Source organism: Rhinatrema bivittatum, chromosome 5 (genome assembly GCF_901001135.1).
Source record: "Rhinatrema bivittatum chromosome 5, aRhiBiv1.1, whole genome shotgun sequence".
Classification (NCBI taxonomy): domain Eukaryota; kingdom Metazoa; phylum Chordata; class Amphibia; order Gymnophiona; family Rhinatrematidae; genus Rhinatrema; species Rhinatrema bivittatum.
The window spans coordinates 26,934,583-26,949,643 of record NC_042619.1 but is presented as its reverse complement, the minus strand read 5'-3'; the positions used below and the strand labels follow the sequence as shown (position 1 = coordinate 26,949,643).

Here is a 15,061-nt window from a genome sequence, read left to right as displayed (position 1 = left end):
TCAATTGAGGATCCAGGAGGACTCCAAGATCTCTTACAGAGGATTGATTTATACTGTGTTTGCAGGTAGAGTTAGGCAGTAAGGAAGGGTTTAGTAGGGTCGTGAAGTAGGGGAGTTTTAGAACGAGGATGGGGGGAAATAAGGAGGAGTTCAGTCTTGTTTGTGTTCAGAGCAAGATGGAGGTTCGTGAGCAGAGCATTTATGGGTACCAGGCAGGATTCCCAGTGCTCCAGGGCAAGAGTGATGGAAGTGTGGATGGGGATAACGATTTGAATGTCGTCTGCATATAGGTAGAATTTGAGTTTGAGCTCGGCTAAGAGATGGCATAAAGGGATGAGATAGATATTAAAGAGGGTAGACGAGAGGGGGGAACCTTGTGGTACACCATGTTGAAGGGGGTGGGAGGCAGAGACAGCGTTACCAATTTTAACAGAGAATTTTCTGTTCGATAGGTAAGACTTAAGCCATGCAATCGCTAGGCCCGCAATGCCAATGGTTTCTAAGCAGTCTAGAAGATGGTTGTGACATATGGTATCGAAAGCTGTGGAAATGTCAAGGAGGGCGAGGAGGTAGCTGCTACCCTTGTCCATTCCAATAATTTACAGTCTAAGTGGCATTTTTTTAAATTTCTTTTCCACCTGAGTTTTTCAACATCTGTGTTTTAACAAAAGCAATTTAAAGGAAAACACAAAATCCAGTTGACATGATTGCTGGAGGCTGCTGCACTAGCACTAACACTACTCAAAATAATGGCAGGAATCCGAAACACTGGTATAAAAGTGTAACATAGTAATAGCTCTAGATTCAAGCATACACAGTAATGCAGAAGTACACACTAGCAGCAACAAAACCATGTCAATACACCTAAAATAGTGCTGCAGTCAAAATCCTGTATTCTGCACCATCTATAATGCAGAAAGCATGTTACTGAGAACGCAGAAACCTACCAGACACAATATTACTGCTGATAATCTTGCCTCCCAGTGTGGCCAGTGATTTGGGTACCACTGTAATGATGCTTCCGCTGGTTGTTTTCACATATGTAGCACCTCCTGGGGCGGTGGCCATGCGAGCCCCAAGGGTGGAGCTCACCGTGGGCCGTGTGTAGGTTGTCTGGGTCCCTGGTGAGGTGAAATAAAGCACACAAAGAATGGGGGAGGGGGGGGTCAAACTCTAGAATATCAAGTATCAGTGTAAACTACGCAGTACAAATATATGCAAAGACCCAAAAGGATGGCCAAGAATAATGGAGCAGGAATCCAACAAGCTAACTAGCCAGCCCATAGCATTCATCACCTCAGTTCCGAGACAGCTGCCAAAATGCAGAAATGAAGTTGTAAAATGGAGTATTATTTTAACTTAAAATCTTCTGAGATTTTAAAAGCAGTAATAAGCTCCAAGTTTGGGCATTTCCCATCATTAATGCTATGGTGGGTTCAAGGGGGACCTTAAGTTTGATTTAGGCCAATTGATACCATTTGTTGGTCATTACTAGTTTACCATTACCACGGGCCAAATGGTGAAATTAGTTCTTACCTGGTAATTTCCTTTACTTTAGAACAGGCAGGCCAGGGGGAATCGGTACGGCAATTCAAGCTCTGGAGACCGGAGACCTGAATTTAAAGTTTTCTGCTTACCTGGTCTCAACGCTTACCGATCGTGTGCCGGACAGTCTCCAGCTGCGGGGGGAGAGGGTTTTACCTTCACTGCCACGCTCTGTTATGCACCCGCTGCCTTTCAGCCACTCTGTGGGCTAAGTCCACACTGGGAACAGGCTACCGGACCAAGGCACACCTCTGAGGGATTATCACCTCAGGAATTCTCAACTGGGGGAGGGACCCTTAGGTATCACCGCAGGAGAGCGGGGCTCGATCTTCTTTAAGGTAATTTTGTCTTTTTGCTGTAATTTTCCTAACACTGTGCTAGTGTGTGGGATAGTGTCCGCATCTGTATACGGCCTCTTCCAGTGATTCAAAAGGTAGCAGCAAGAATATTAACAAATACTAAGAAAAGAGATCACATTACGCCAGTTTTAAAATCGTTACACTGGCTACCACTTGAATACAGAATTAAACATAAAACCCTATGTATGATTCATAAGATCATACATGGAGATAAAACAGATTGGCTGAATACAACCATTAAACTGCATGTACCCCAACGAGAACCAAGGTCATCTAATAAAGGATTACTATCTGTACCTACTGTTAGATTGGCACATTTGAGCGAAGTGAGAGAAAGGGCCATTTCAATTGCAGGGCCGAAGCTCTGGAATAATTTGCCATTGGAACTTAGAATGCGGGTTAACTTCAAGAAATTCAAGAAAGACTTGAAAACAGTGCTTTCAGCAAGCATATGGAATTAATCCTCAGGATGATATACAAGTCTGCAGTCCATCAGATGATTCTATCTTTTATTTTCTTAACTATACTTATGTTATTTTAGTTTTATTTTTATGGGTAGATTTTAGCTATCTTATTATTTTTATTGAAGTTTTATTGTATTTATTCTGTTTTCCAACTGTTATTTAATAGTTTGTATTATGTAAACCGTAAAGATAGAACTTTGTGTTCTGTGTAACGATATATAAGAATTGCATAAATAAAATAAAAATCTGCTCGCAGAAGGAGAGATACTGAGGAGCTGAGGTCACTGCAGGGGTATATGTAGAGTGATGTCAGCTTTGAAATCTGACTCAGTCTCCCATCTGCTAGCAGAGGAACACATAACCCAGTGGTTTTACCTGGCTACACGCTAGGTAAACAATGTTAGGAATTATTAGGAAGGGAATGGTGAATAAAACAGAAAGTGTCATAATGCCTCTGTATCGCTCCATGGTGAGACCGCACCTTGAATACTGTGTACAATTCTGGTCACCGCATCTCAAAAAAGATATAGCTATACTGGAGAAGGTACAGAGAAGGGCAACCAAAATGATAAAGGGATGGAACAGCTCCCCTATGAGGAAGGGCTGAAGAGGTTAGGGCTGTTCAGCTTGAAGAGGCAGCTGGGGGGGGGGGGGGGGGGGGGGTATGACAGAGGTCTTTAAAATCATGAGGTCTAGAATGGGTAGATGTGAATCTGTTATTTACACTTTCGGATAATAGAAGGACTAGGGGGTACTCCATGAAGTTAGTAAGCAGCACATTTAAAATGTATCTGAGAAATTTTTTTTTCACTCAATGCACAATTAAGCTCTGGGTTTAAAAAAGGTTTGGATAAGTTCTTCTTGGAGAAGAAGTCCATTAACTGCAATTAATCAAGTTGACAAGGGATTAGCCACTGCTATTACTGGCATCAGTAGCATGGGATCTACTTAGTGCTCAACCGAGGGAGGGAGCTTGCTTTCAACCTGGGAGCAAAAAAAAAAGTGGACCTGCCCTTATCCTGACAGGTATACGTCCACAAGAAAAGATACACATCCAAAATTTGCTGTAGACTGAGAATATTGGCAGGCTGATGCAGGACCAATATTATATATGGGGGCATCACCAAGTCACTTTCTCTCCATCACCATCTACTGTTTGGCATGCATAAACCCACTCGTGGACTGGCAGGCCTGGATGAGGAGGAATCTTAACTTAGTTGACTGGGCAACATAGGTTTTTCCACTCTCAATTATAACCTTACTTCTTGACATATTAGCCCTTCCTCCTGCACCTAGGGCTTTTAAATGAATTCGGCTCATGCTGCAGCCTTGCACGTTGGCCCCATAGTACAGGCATCATGGACTGCCTTGCCTGTTGCTTTTGCTTGAAATGGTACTGCTATTCTGAGGCCATTCCACTGGCTGAGAGGAGACAGGTGATTTAAACTGGTCAAAAGAGGCAAGAAGCACTTCCCCTTCAGTACTCAGAGCCCCAAGCTAAGCAGAGAGAAGGAATCAGAGCCAATCATAAACAAAAAGTAAAATTAAATTAAACACACACTTATGCCTCCAATGGCACAATATTCTATGCCAGCACCAACCCAGTACCCACTAAATCAGTCACACAACAGATGCAAATCAGGAGAAACTGCTTCACACATCTTAGACCAGATGTCATACTAAGCAATGCTTGTGCCTCCCCGCTTCTCCATCTGATTTTACTACCCAGTGACAGAATAAAAATAAAAGGGGGGGGGGGGGGAGGGGATGCTCTGAAGATGTAAGATTCGACATATGCTTTTTTATTCAGCAATATTTCACCGCAAGTCCCAGAAACATGTATGCAAACAAGAAATGACCAAAGATCAGATTTATTTTCCCCCTTAGAAAACAAGACACTAATGCCTTAACATCTCTATTTCCCTAAATTAACCACTCTATCCACTTACCACTGGGTGTAGTAACCAGCTTCGTCGTCATGATAGCTCCGTTGCTGCTCACCACCATGATGGGCGAGTTGCTACTGCTGGGTAAAGTAGCTGTCACTGGCTTAGGGAGGATTTTACTGGGCTGTACCTGCTGTGTGATAATCTTAACACCTGGGGGGGAAGGGGGGGGGGGAAGGCCAGAGAAAAAAATTGAACATAGAAAAAAAAAAAAAAGAAATGTCATTATCTGAACATGCCTGGTCATTTGTTTTCCTTTTTTTTTTTATAATACTATTGCCAAAACAATCCATCGCTTCTAGCCCTGATCATCTCACCAAAAAAACCAAGCTAAGAAATCCCAGAATCCTCTCAAGACAACCAGCCAAACTGCGTCAAGGTCTGGCTCCATCCCATCACTGTGATGTAACCACACGTACGGTCCCCAACAGATGCAGCACGACAGGAAAGAGAGAGACAGACGTGCGTGCATCCTTCCCACATACGAAATTAGGAGAACCACCTTCATCTAAGCGCCTCGTTTGAGGACCAGCTCCAGAGAGTAATCAGTGTTCCCTTTCCCCAAACTGAAAGGGGCCTATGCACTAAACAAAACAAAAAAAAGCCACCAAACAAAAACAGGTTTACTACTGTACTAAGGTAATAGCAGCATATTACACATAGGCTATAAAAAATATAAATGGAGGGGGGGGAAAAAAAAACCCTGCACTATGCCTAAGACTTGTAGGCCATGCAGAAGGCACTCTGTACACAGGCCCATTCTCTCCTGTGCTACCCGACCCAAAGCCAAGGGAACAATTAGCCCCTCCCTCACCAACGGATCCTCACCTGAAGCGTCAAAGTCAAGGCGGAAGAGCTTCTCTTACCTCCTCCTACCAGCTCAGCTTCCAGAGGTTCAAAGCCGATGGCACCACATTACTGGAAGCAAAGCTGATGGGGAAATTGAGGGGGGAGAGGAGGAGGGCGGCCACGTTTTTGGGGATAGTGAGAGAAACCACCCAGGGCCTGCCTACTTTGTCATGCTATCAGTTTACCACAGCCCCAAAGAGGAGTGAAGTACGTTCCAAGGTTTAGCAGGGTCCTGGTACACAGCGCTCTGATTAATGTTAAATGTAGGTAGATTTAGCTAAAATTTAAAGCAGTCGCACGTGTGCTACAAAGCAAACATTCCTCCACCCCCCCGTTAGGGTTTTAGAATATAAGGCATTCATTAACAAGCTAAGAGTGATTAGCACATGAGGTAATTTTAATGTGCTTTGAAAAGGTACATAGGCCCCAAAGATCAGAAACCAGGCCTAGCCAACCCAACTCTGAGCTCCCGAGCAGTACCTCCTGCCTGCTGGAGTCATGCAGCCAACTCTCCCCCCTCCTTCAGTGGCAGGAGGCCTCATCCACAAGAAGCTACGAGTCGCCTCCAGGGGGGTCAGAGACAGAAGGAACAAAAAAATCCTTGCATTTATATTTGAAGGGCTTATTTTCTCTCTGTAAGCCTCCTCCATTGCTTAGGATAGGAGCAGAATGCTTGTTTTGATGAGGAGGAGGACAGTTTCTTTCAAACACACATAGGCAGCGCTGTAAACGAACTGAGGCTTGGACCAGCAAGACAGATTTGTGAAAAGTAAAATGACTTGTACTTTTCACTAAGAATTTGTGCAGAACACTGTTCGTTTTTTATATTTCTCATGACTGGAAACTTCCCCACCTATTTGTCCTCAGGAGCATAGCAGCAAACTATCCAGATACAGCAACAGAGCTGCACATTCACTCATGGAATTAACAACTGATACCCCAATCTTTTCCACCCCACTTTTCAAAGGCAGACAGCAAGCTCTGAATTGCTATGGGATTAGCATGGGCACCAAAGCAACTAAGTGGCTTCCTGCAAGGATAGAGAGGTAATGGTCCATCTGAAAGAGCCTAAATCGTCTCCATGCCCAAGCTGATGGACCAAGAACCAACATGGCAAAATGGAGACACCAAAAGACCCCGACCCCTGAAGTCATGGAGAGAAGACGCCCATGTAAAACCTTTTGGTCTGCTCAGACGCAGCGCAGGACCTTGGTTGAGGACCAACTCGCAAGCGCCGAGAACTGCTCATTAATAGAACGAAATGGGACTTTGGTGGCTCGATACGAGAAGCGTGCGCGCGCGCTGGCATAAAAGCAAGTTACTTTTACGTACCAGATTCCTGTTTGATCTGTATGGTGGGCTTGATGCCGGGTGCCACCTGCGGCTGCTGCTGAGCTACTGGAGAAGACTGTGCCAGCTGCTGCTGTTGCAGCTGAGGCTGTGCTTGCTGTGGCAACTGGTGCAGCTGCTGCTTAATGATCTGTTGGTGCTGCTTGGGGAACTGGGCCAAAATCTGAGTCGGCGTGCTCACCAGGCTTTTAGGGGAGGGAAGTCGTGTGGCTGCAACCTTGATGGCAGATGTGGACACACCTGTTACAGGGGGAAAAAAAAAAAGAAACCTATACCAAAACGCTGCAGAGTGGATATAATCCTACATCATCATGCAGTCAACAGAAAGGTACAGAAAACGGCACTCAAACTCAACATTTACTGTGAACTTGCTTTAGGCTTCTTGTTCTCCAGTTATCCTTTGAAGGATTACACAAGTATGCCCTGTACAGCGCTGGTCACACAACTGGTATCATAAAAAATGATAAAACCAAACATAGTTAAGGATGCCAGTACCTGTGAGGGTTACAGATCTGAGAAATATGTAAAAATTCCAGGCAAAATTCATGAATTGCAGCCCTGTTTAACCAAATGTTAACATAATGCTGAGAAAGTAAGTTTGTGAACCCTAAGGGCAACATTAAGAATTACAAGTTCTTACCAAGATACCCTTGTTTGCTTGAAATCACTCTTTTCTTATGTAATAGAAAGGGTATAAAACAATTCCATGTTTCTTGAAAGCAGGAGCAATAAAATTCAGAATCAGCATGTGTGATACAGTAGGTGAACTCCTATTTTCCACAGCATAATTAATTGGTTAATTAGAATCAGATGCTTAAATAATTGGGTAACAAGTAAACCAACCTGTAGAGTAAAATCTTCACAAGCCTGGATATTCTGTCCTGCAAGGTCCAAAAAATGTGGCCTTTCCTATAACAGTTAGTGGGAACTCATCATGCCATGATGAAAATAAGTTTCAGAGGACCTACGAAACAGTACTTAATGCTCATGTGTATGATGTATGAGCATGGTTACAAAACCGTTTCTAAATAATTTGTGGCACCTTCCATGTACTGTCAGATAGTCTACACATGGGAAAAAGCCAAAGATGACAGTAACTCTCTATCCCAGGAGCACAAATCACCAAGCACAAACCAGAAAAATCATCCAAGTCAAAGAACCCCAAGATTAGCATCTACAGTCCTCTATCGCTGCAGCCAATGTGAAGGCTCCTGCATCAACCATCAGGGGGGAAATAAAAACCTGAAAGGAATGGTTCTCATGGAAAGATGGCTATGAAGAACTACTGCTCTCTAAAAAGCAGAGTTTACCTGTAACAGGTGTCCTCAGAGGACAGCAGGTCGTCAGCATCAGATGGAGCCCGGCATGGAAAACGTATGTCAAAGTTTCTAGAACTGACTGAGCCTCACTGAATATGCTCAGCATGCCTTATACCACACATGCACGTGGGATCCGTTTCAGTCTTATAATACAGAATTCAAAGAAAGTAGAATAAGGAGAAGAAACCCATGTAGTGGAAACACAGCTCTGTGCGGTAGTAAGCTTCGTGAAGACTGACATCCTGCTGAACTCAGAGAAAACCTGTTAACAGGTAAGCAACTCTGCTTTCTCAGAGGACAAGTAGGATGGAAGTCCTCACACGTGGGTGAATCCCTAGCTACAGGCTGCCCCCCAGCATAAAAGGGGAACCACAACACACACAATAAGTGCCAACAGGCACAACAACTAGTTTTGTTGGTAATGGGCAGGGGGGGGAAGCCTGAAAACAAACAAACAACGGACCCTAGGCAGGAACAGAGTTGGGTTCTAAACCTCAAGCAAGTTCTGAAGGACAGACTTGCCAAACCTCGTGTCGCCATCAGCCATCCCTAGTCATATAATGTGATGTGAATGTGTGGCGAGAACTCCATGTCACAGCACTGCAGATCTCCACCATAGGAACTGCTCGCAAGTGGGCCACCAACCCTACCATGGCTTGAAAAGAACGAGCCTTGACATGGCCCCCAAGATGCAGTCCCACCTGCATATAACAGAAGGAGATGCAGTCTGCTATCCAATTGGAAAGTACCTGCTTGGCAACAGTGATGTCCAACTTATTCCCATCAAAAGAAACAGAATGTTGGGTGGACTGTCTATGGTCTTCTGTCTGCTCCAGATAGAAGGCTAAGGATCTTTTGCAATCCAAACTGTGCAGGGTTCGTTCGCCTTGGTGCAAATGGGGTCTAGGAAAGAATGCTGGCACGACAATGGACTGGTTAATGTGGAAGTCCATCACCACCTTAGGCAGGAACTTAGGGTTCATATGTAAGACCACCCTATCATGAAAACAAACTTAGTGTAAAGTGGATAAGTCACTAAGACCTGCAGTTTGCTGACCCTGCATACTTAGGTGCTTGCCACCAAAAATATGACCTTCCAGGTTAGGTACTTCAGATCACAAGAGCGCAGTAGCTGAGCTAACACAACGTTCAGGTCCCAAGACACAGCAGGAGGCCTTAAGGGAAGCTTCAATTGAAACAGGACCCACCTGAAAAGTACAACTATAGGCTTTACAGAGATGGTTGTACCATCTACACCTCTGTGGTATGCGCCAATTGCACTCAGATGAACTCTGAGTTGGTCTTCAAGCCAGCTTCCAACAGATGTAGATGGTAGTCAAGCAGTTTGTGTGGAGTATGAGAAAGGATCTATAACCTTCTGCTTACACCACATGGAAAACCTCCTCCACTTCAGTCTATAGGACTTTCTAGTGGAAGGCTTTCTGGAAGCCACCACAACCCGAGAGACATCTTCCAAGAGATCAAGTGGTGCAATATTAGCCACTCAACATCCAGGCTGTGAGCAACAGGGCCTGGAAGTTGGGATTTCAAAACCTGCCTCGTATTCTCTGTGATGAGATCTGGGGAAGTACCCAGACTGATTGGTTTCTAGATGGACAGCTCCCGCAGGAGTGGAAACCAGACCTGTTTCGGCCAATGAGGAGCTATGAGGATCATAGTGCCTTTGTCCTTGCAAAGCTTCGAGAGTCTTCGTTACAAGTAGAACTGGAAGACATGCTACAGAAGACCCTCACCCCAATGCTGGTTGAGGGCATCTGAGGATGGTCTGTCACATTTCCTGTACAGGGAGCAAAATTGAGGAACCTTCCTGTTCAAAGGTGCTGTAAAGAGATCCACATCTGGGCTTCACCAGAGAAGATCCGATTCACGACCTCTTGGTCCAGAGACAATTCGTGGGGGTCTAAAGCCACAACTCAGTCTGTTCATTATCACTTTCTCTGTTCTGGCCAGGTATAGGGCCCATGACCAAATATGTACAGCTTCCTGGAACAGAAGGAACAATCCCGTACCACACAGCCACTTGATTGTCAGTTTGCATAGTGCGTACCTGATCACCCAGAGCTCCAGGAAATTAATTTGATAAGAGACGTTCCTAGGCAGACCCTAGACCCTGACTGCTGAGCTCATCTATACGAGTTCCCCAACATAAAGAATTGCCATGCTGGGTCAGGCCAGGGGTTCATCAAGCCCAGCATCCTGTTTCCAACACAGGCCAAACCAGGCCACAAGAACCTGGCAATTACCCAAACACTAAGAAGATCCCATGCTATTAATAGCAGTAGCTATTCCCTAACTAAATTGATTAATAGCCGTTAATGAGACTTCTCCTCCAAGAACTTATCCAAACCTTTTTTGAACCCAGCTACACTAAATGCACTAACCACATCCTCTGGCAACAAATTCCAGAGCTTTATTGCACGTTGAGTGAAAAATAATTTTCTCTGATTAGTCTTAAATGTGCTGCTTGCTAACTTCATGGAATGCCCCCTAGTCCTCCTATTATTCGAAAGTGTAAATAACCGATTCACATCTACTCGTTCAAGATCTCTCATGATCTTAAAGTCAGGGTGAACATATCCATGGTGAGGACAATTTGAGTAGAAAGACTGATACCCCATTCCAGATTTGAAATTACTCGGCACCAGGACAAAGAGTCCCTGTGTAGTGCATAGAGTTCACAGAGAAACAAATACTGCAAAGGTTTAATGCTTGATACAGTGATGGGACAGTGTTTAAAAAAAGCTTGATCACAAACAGAAGAACAAAAGGGTTAATATGCAAAGTCTGAAAAAGGGTGAGATCTTCCTGATTGTTTGTTTCCTGCTTTAAGAGGCACTGTGACCCCATGGCTATGTAAACAAATATCAGTGCTCCTTTAAAATGCTTAATGTAAGGCAATGTCTGTCTTTGAAGCTGCTGCTGGCTTTTCTTTGCTTACTGTAATTAGAACTTTGAAATGCTCTGAACTACCTGGCAGAGAACAGCATGCTAGAAAATGCTGGCATTGCATCACTTTTTACAATACTTTCTAATACTGTAAACAAAAGGGTAGATTTTAATGCATGCGCATCGATTTTACAACATGCAAGTGCTGCCGCATGCATGTTATATAAAATCGTGTGGCAATACACATTGGGGGGGGGGAGGCTTTTACAAACTCTGTGTGGCAATGCAATCTGGGCTTTCCCAGTTCCCTCCCAGTCCGCTCCAATTAAGGAGCGGGCTAGGAAGGAACTTCCTTAACCCCCTCCCTACCCTTTCTTTCCATTCCCCTCTCCTCCCCACCCCCTAAACTTAAAACAAATTCTGGCCGGGTAGGTTATTTTATTACTTGCTGCTCCTCTGGAGCAGAAGTAATTTACGCGCACTGGCCGGCTGCTGGGGCATGCTTCCCTGGGACAGCGGCTAATGGCCACTGTCCCAGCTGGCCTCCATCCCACCCCCTCCCCCTTTTTCAGGGCCCGGCACTTATTCGCGTACCGGGGTTTACGAGCATGGCCGGGCCCGTTTGAAAATTCGACCGGCGCGCATAAACCCCGGGATGTACGCGCCCAGGGGTTTTTAAATCTACCCTAAAGGGAGCAGGAGAGTGAAAACATGTTTTCATAGTTCTATGATTATATATACGTATTTGGGGAAAACTGTGAATAATTGTACTGGAGGGGTTAAAGATGGCTATGCCAGAGAATACCAGAAAAGGAGTCATGTCATTGCAAGTCACAACCAATAAGAGGGAAAGACAGGGACAGTGAAGTGAAGAATTGTAAGGCCAGAAGGGCCAGAGTGACACACCCAGCCTGTATAAAGGTTGGAAACAAACGACAGGGAATTAAGTGTAGACCAGCCATCCAAAACTGAAGACCTGGCTGGTTGGGTGAAGCTCTTCCCAGCGCTGGAGTTCTGTCTGCAGTTAACTCTTCGACTGCTTAGAGATTCTGCCTGCAGTGATCGCCTCCTTGACGTGATTTTCTCAGGGAAGTAATTTGCCACAGATTGTACATAGCTCAGCTTAGCTCTCTATTCTATTCTGCTCTCTATTTCCATTTGTTCTATTGTAATCTATTTTATTACTGCTAGAAGAAATATATTATCTTATAGCTAAGCGAAAATATTACCATTTTTTACCTATAACTACTCTCCGAGTATTATTGTTCTTTATACATGCTAATGTGGGGGGAGGGTGACCGGCCCACCGGTAATCTTTCCCCCTGGATCCACTGGGACTAACTAGCTCCGAGAAAAATGGTGTGAGGGCAATGCCCACCCAAGCCTGCCGCAAACCTGCCTCCTCGCTGCGCGGGAAATCCAAAGGAACAAGAAACTAACGTGTCCTAAAACTTCCTACTTCTTATTTTATGTTATTTTAAAAGGATAACAAACTAGTTGATCTAGTCAGGGATAGTATAATAACCAAACCTGGATAACCAATTAGAAAATATAGAAGGACCAGGACCGCAGGTTATGCCTCTCAATCTGCTGGAGTCAGAGAAAATACTGAGGGATGGCAGGTGGCACACTGGTATATCTAGGGGGTGCTTTTCAGTTTCTCTCTGACTCCATCTGCTGGAGGGGAGGCATAACCCAGCAGTCTGGACTGATCCTGGTACGTACAGGGAAACAGAAGGAGAGTAGATGAATGCCTGATCAGTTCTTATAAGCTGGTCATTAGGGGTTGCAAGGGCATACACAAGACCTCTCAGCATAGGTATACAGATTGGACAAAACCTGAGTTCAATCGGTACCCTCAGCAGACAATGAACAGAATCCACTGGTCTGAAGATACACTGGGCCACCAGATGGCAAACCACCACAGCCTTCCTCGACCGGCAGATCCATCACCTTGGTTATGGGCGACTGGGCTGAGCTTCCCACAATTCAGTCAAACTGAAGGATATCGAGCATTTTGTGCCTGGTATCCACTTCAGTCATTAACTGGAAGAGGGTGGTTTCTAACATCAACTGGACAAACCCTCCTCTGGAGGAGATGGTTCTGAGGGGAGACAATCAGAAGCATTATCAGAGGCCATGGATAAGTCACCCCCCCCCCCCCAGGGGTCATACGTGCCCTCATCCCCACAGTCATTGAAAGGGGATGGGGCTCTGGGCGTTTGGCCTTTGCCAGCGATGCAGGCACTGATGGAACTGGACTGGGGGGGGGGGGGGGGGGAGTGGGGAGTTGCCGGCCCCAGTGCCTTTGCCATTCTTGGGAGAGCTTGTGCCTCTGAGAACCGGCAATGATGACCCGCAGGGCATTGATGCCATCCCAGGAACAGACGCTGGATGGGTAGGTAACATGCCGATGAGCGCATGCAGAGATTCCAACAGCTGTTTGAGGAGTGATGGTGCCGTCGATGCTGCAACACTGAGGCCGCGAATCTTCTGCTCGATGGCCAGCTGTACATGCCTCTCCAGTTCCTCCTCAAACATCACCAATGCCAACACGGGCTGGGATGGAGGAGGTGTAACCAGAAATTCTTCGGAACAGAGAGGAGAATCGGTGGCTGGCAATGGGACAGATGGAGTCCGTAGAACACCCCCAGCATTGATGGAGGACTTACTCTCCTCTCCATGGAGTCGCTTCAGGGCATCACAGCAGAACCATAGACAAGGACAGATGCTGATGCTTCTTCGGCTTCCCTAAATGCTTGGCACGGTTCTTCCCAGGTGCTGAGGCCGATGACAAGGAACCCAACATCATCAACCTGGAGAAGCCAGACGATGGCCGGGCCCTGGTGTCCCTTTCAGCCACCGACCTCGAAGGTACAGAAGGTCCTGCAGATGTCTATGGCTTGGTGCCCATAGGTGCCGTTCAGAGGTCCCTCGATGCCGAGGGATAGGTCTTCTCCGGCCCTAAGAGGCGCTCCATCTTGTCGAACCGGATCTTATGTCCCTTCGGGATCATCATGGCGCACTTGCTGCAACCCCTGGATATCGTGCGATGCCCCAAGCCAGAGGATTCATCTATAATGGGTGCCCGTAACAGACATGGTCCTTGTTCACCAGGCGCATCGCTTAAATCCCGAAGTGGACATGAGATGAAAGGGATGAAAGACCGAAGTCGATGGCTGGATGACACCGAACATACCTCCAGCCCCAGGGGTATCAACCAAGAAAAGAAACTTATTGAGAAACATTGAAGAACCTACCTAGGACGCTAGCAGGACAACCGGGGGGATCCCATGTCGACCGTGTGTGGCAGCGAATGAAAAAAAAAAAAAAAAATCACAAAAAAGTGTTTTTTTTCGAAAAGTCGGCCAAAAAGTTAGAAAAGTGAGGTTCTCATCCGACCACGAGATGACAGGCTCCGTGGATAAAGAAAAGACTGAAGGGGACTCTGTGTGGATGTGTGATATAACTAAACATAATCAATGAGGCTTTGTCAAAGTTCTAAAAACTTTCACGTAAGTTTTCCATGCCAGTCTCCATCCAATGTCACCCATGTGAGGACTGCCATCCTGCTTGCCCTTGGAGAAAGAACATTGTTGCATGTCTCAGGTTTTCCAAAGAGAATCTAGATGACTCAAGACTTCTGGAATAATGTTCTCTGGACAAATAAGTAAAAAAATTGAACTTTTTGGTCACAAAAACAAATATTTTATTTGGCAAAAATCAAACACTGCTTCTGTAAGAACATTATCCCAACTATCAAGTATAGAGCTGTTGGTGGTGGAGGTGCTATTATGATGTGGGGCTGCTTGGCTGCATTAAGACCTGGATAGCTTGCCATTTTGTTGGAACCATGAACTCTGCTTTATAATAATTAAAAAAAAATAATTCTAGAGCAGAATGTCAGGCCATCCATCTATGAACTGAAACTGAGCCAAAAAAGTGAGTCATACAGCAAATAGTGGACCTTAAACATTCAAGTACATCTACAGAATGGCTAAGAGATTTCAAGTTTTGGATTGACCAAGCCATGTCCACATCTAAACCCTATCGACATCTAAACCCTATCGACATTACAAATTCTCCAAAATGCGGCTGCCCGTATCCTTACGAATGTACACAAAAATGACCATATCACACTCCTGTACTCAAACATTTACACTGGTTACCCGTAACATCCCGGATACAATATAAAACACTCACTATAATTCATAAATCCCTCCACAACAATGACATGCAATGGTTCAAGGAACACCTCTACTGCCGCGACACTGGCAGACCCACCAGAAAACACGCAGCTACCTTACACACTCCCTCACACA

The 15,061-nt window shown here is 45.3% G+C and overlaps 1 protein-coding gene across 4 annotated transcripts in view; it reads right to left on the bottom strand.

Moving 5' to 3' along the window:
* Window positions 1–15,061, bottom strand: part of EMSY (EMSY transcriptional repressor, BRCA2 interacting) — a 166,142-nt gene that overhangs the window by 76,274 nt on the left and 74,807 nt on the right. For all 4 annotated transcript variants that reach the window (XM_029602160.1, XM_029602159.1, XM_029602161.1 and 1 more), the window contains exons 9-11: window positions 6,496–6,753; window positions 4,318–4,467; window positions 948–1,121 (exon numbers count right to left, since the gene is read on the bottom strand). In XM_029602160.1, the coding sequence (XP_029458020.1) occupies window positions 948–1,121; window positions 4,318–4,467; window positions 6,496–6,753 (582 nt within the window). The remainder of the gene's footprint in view (window positions 1–947; window positions 1,122–4,317; window positions 4,468–6,495; window positions 6,754–15,061) is intronic.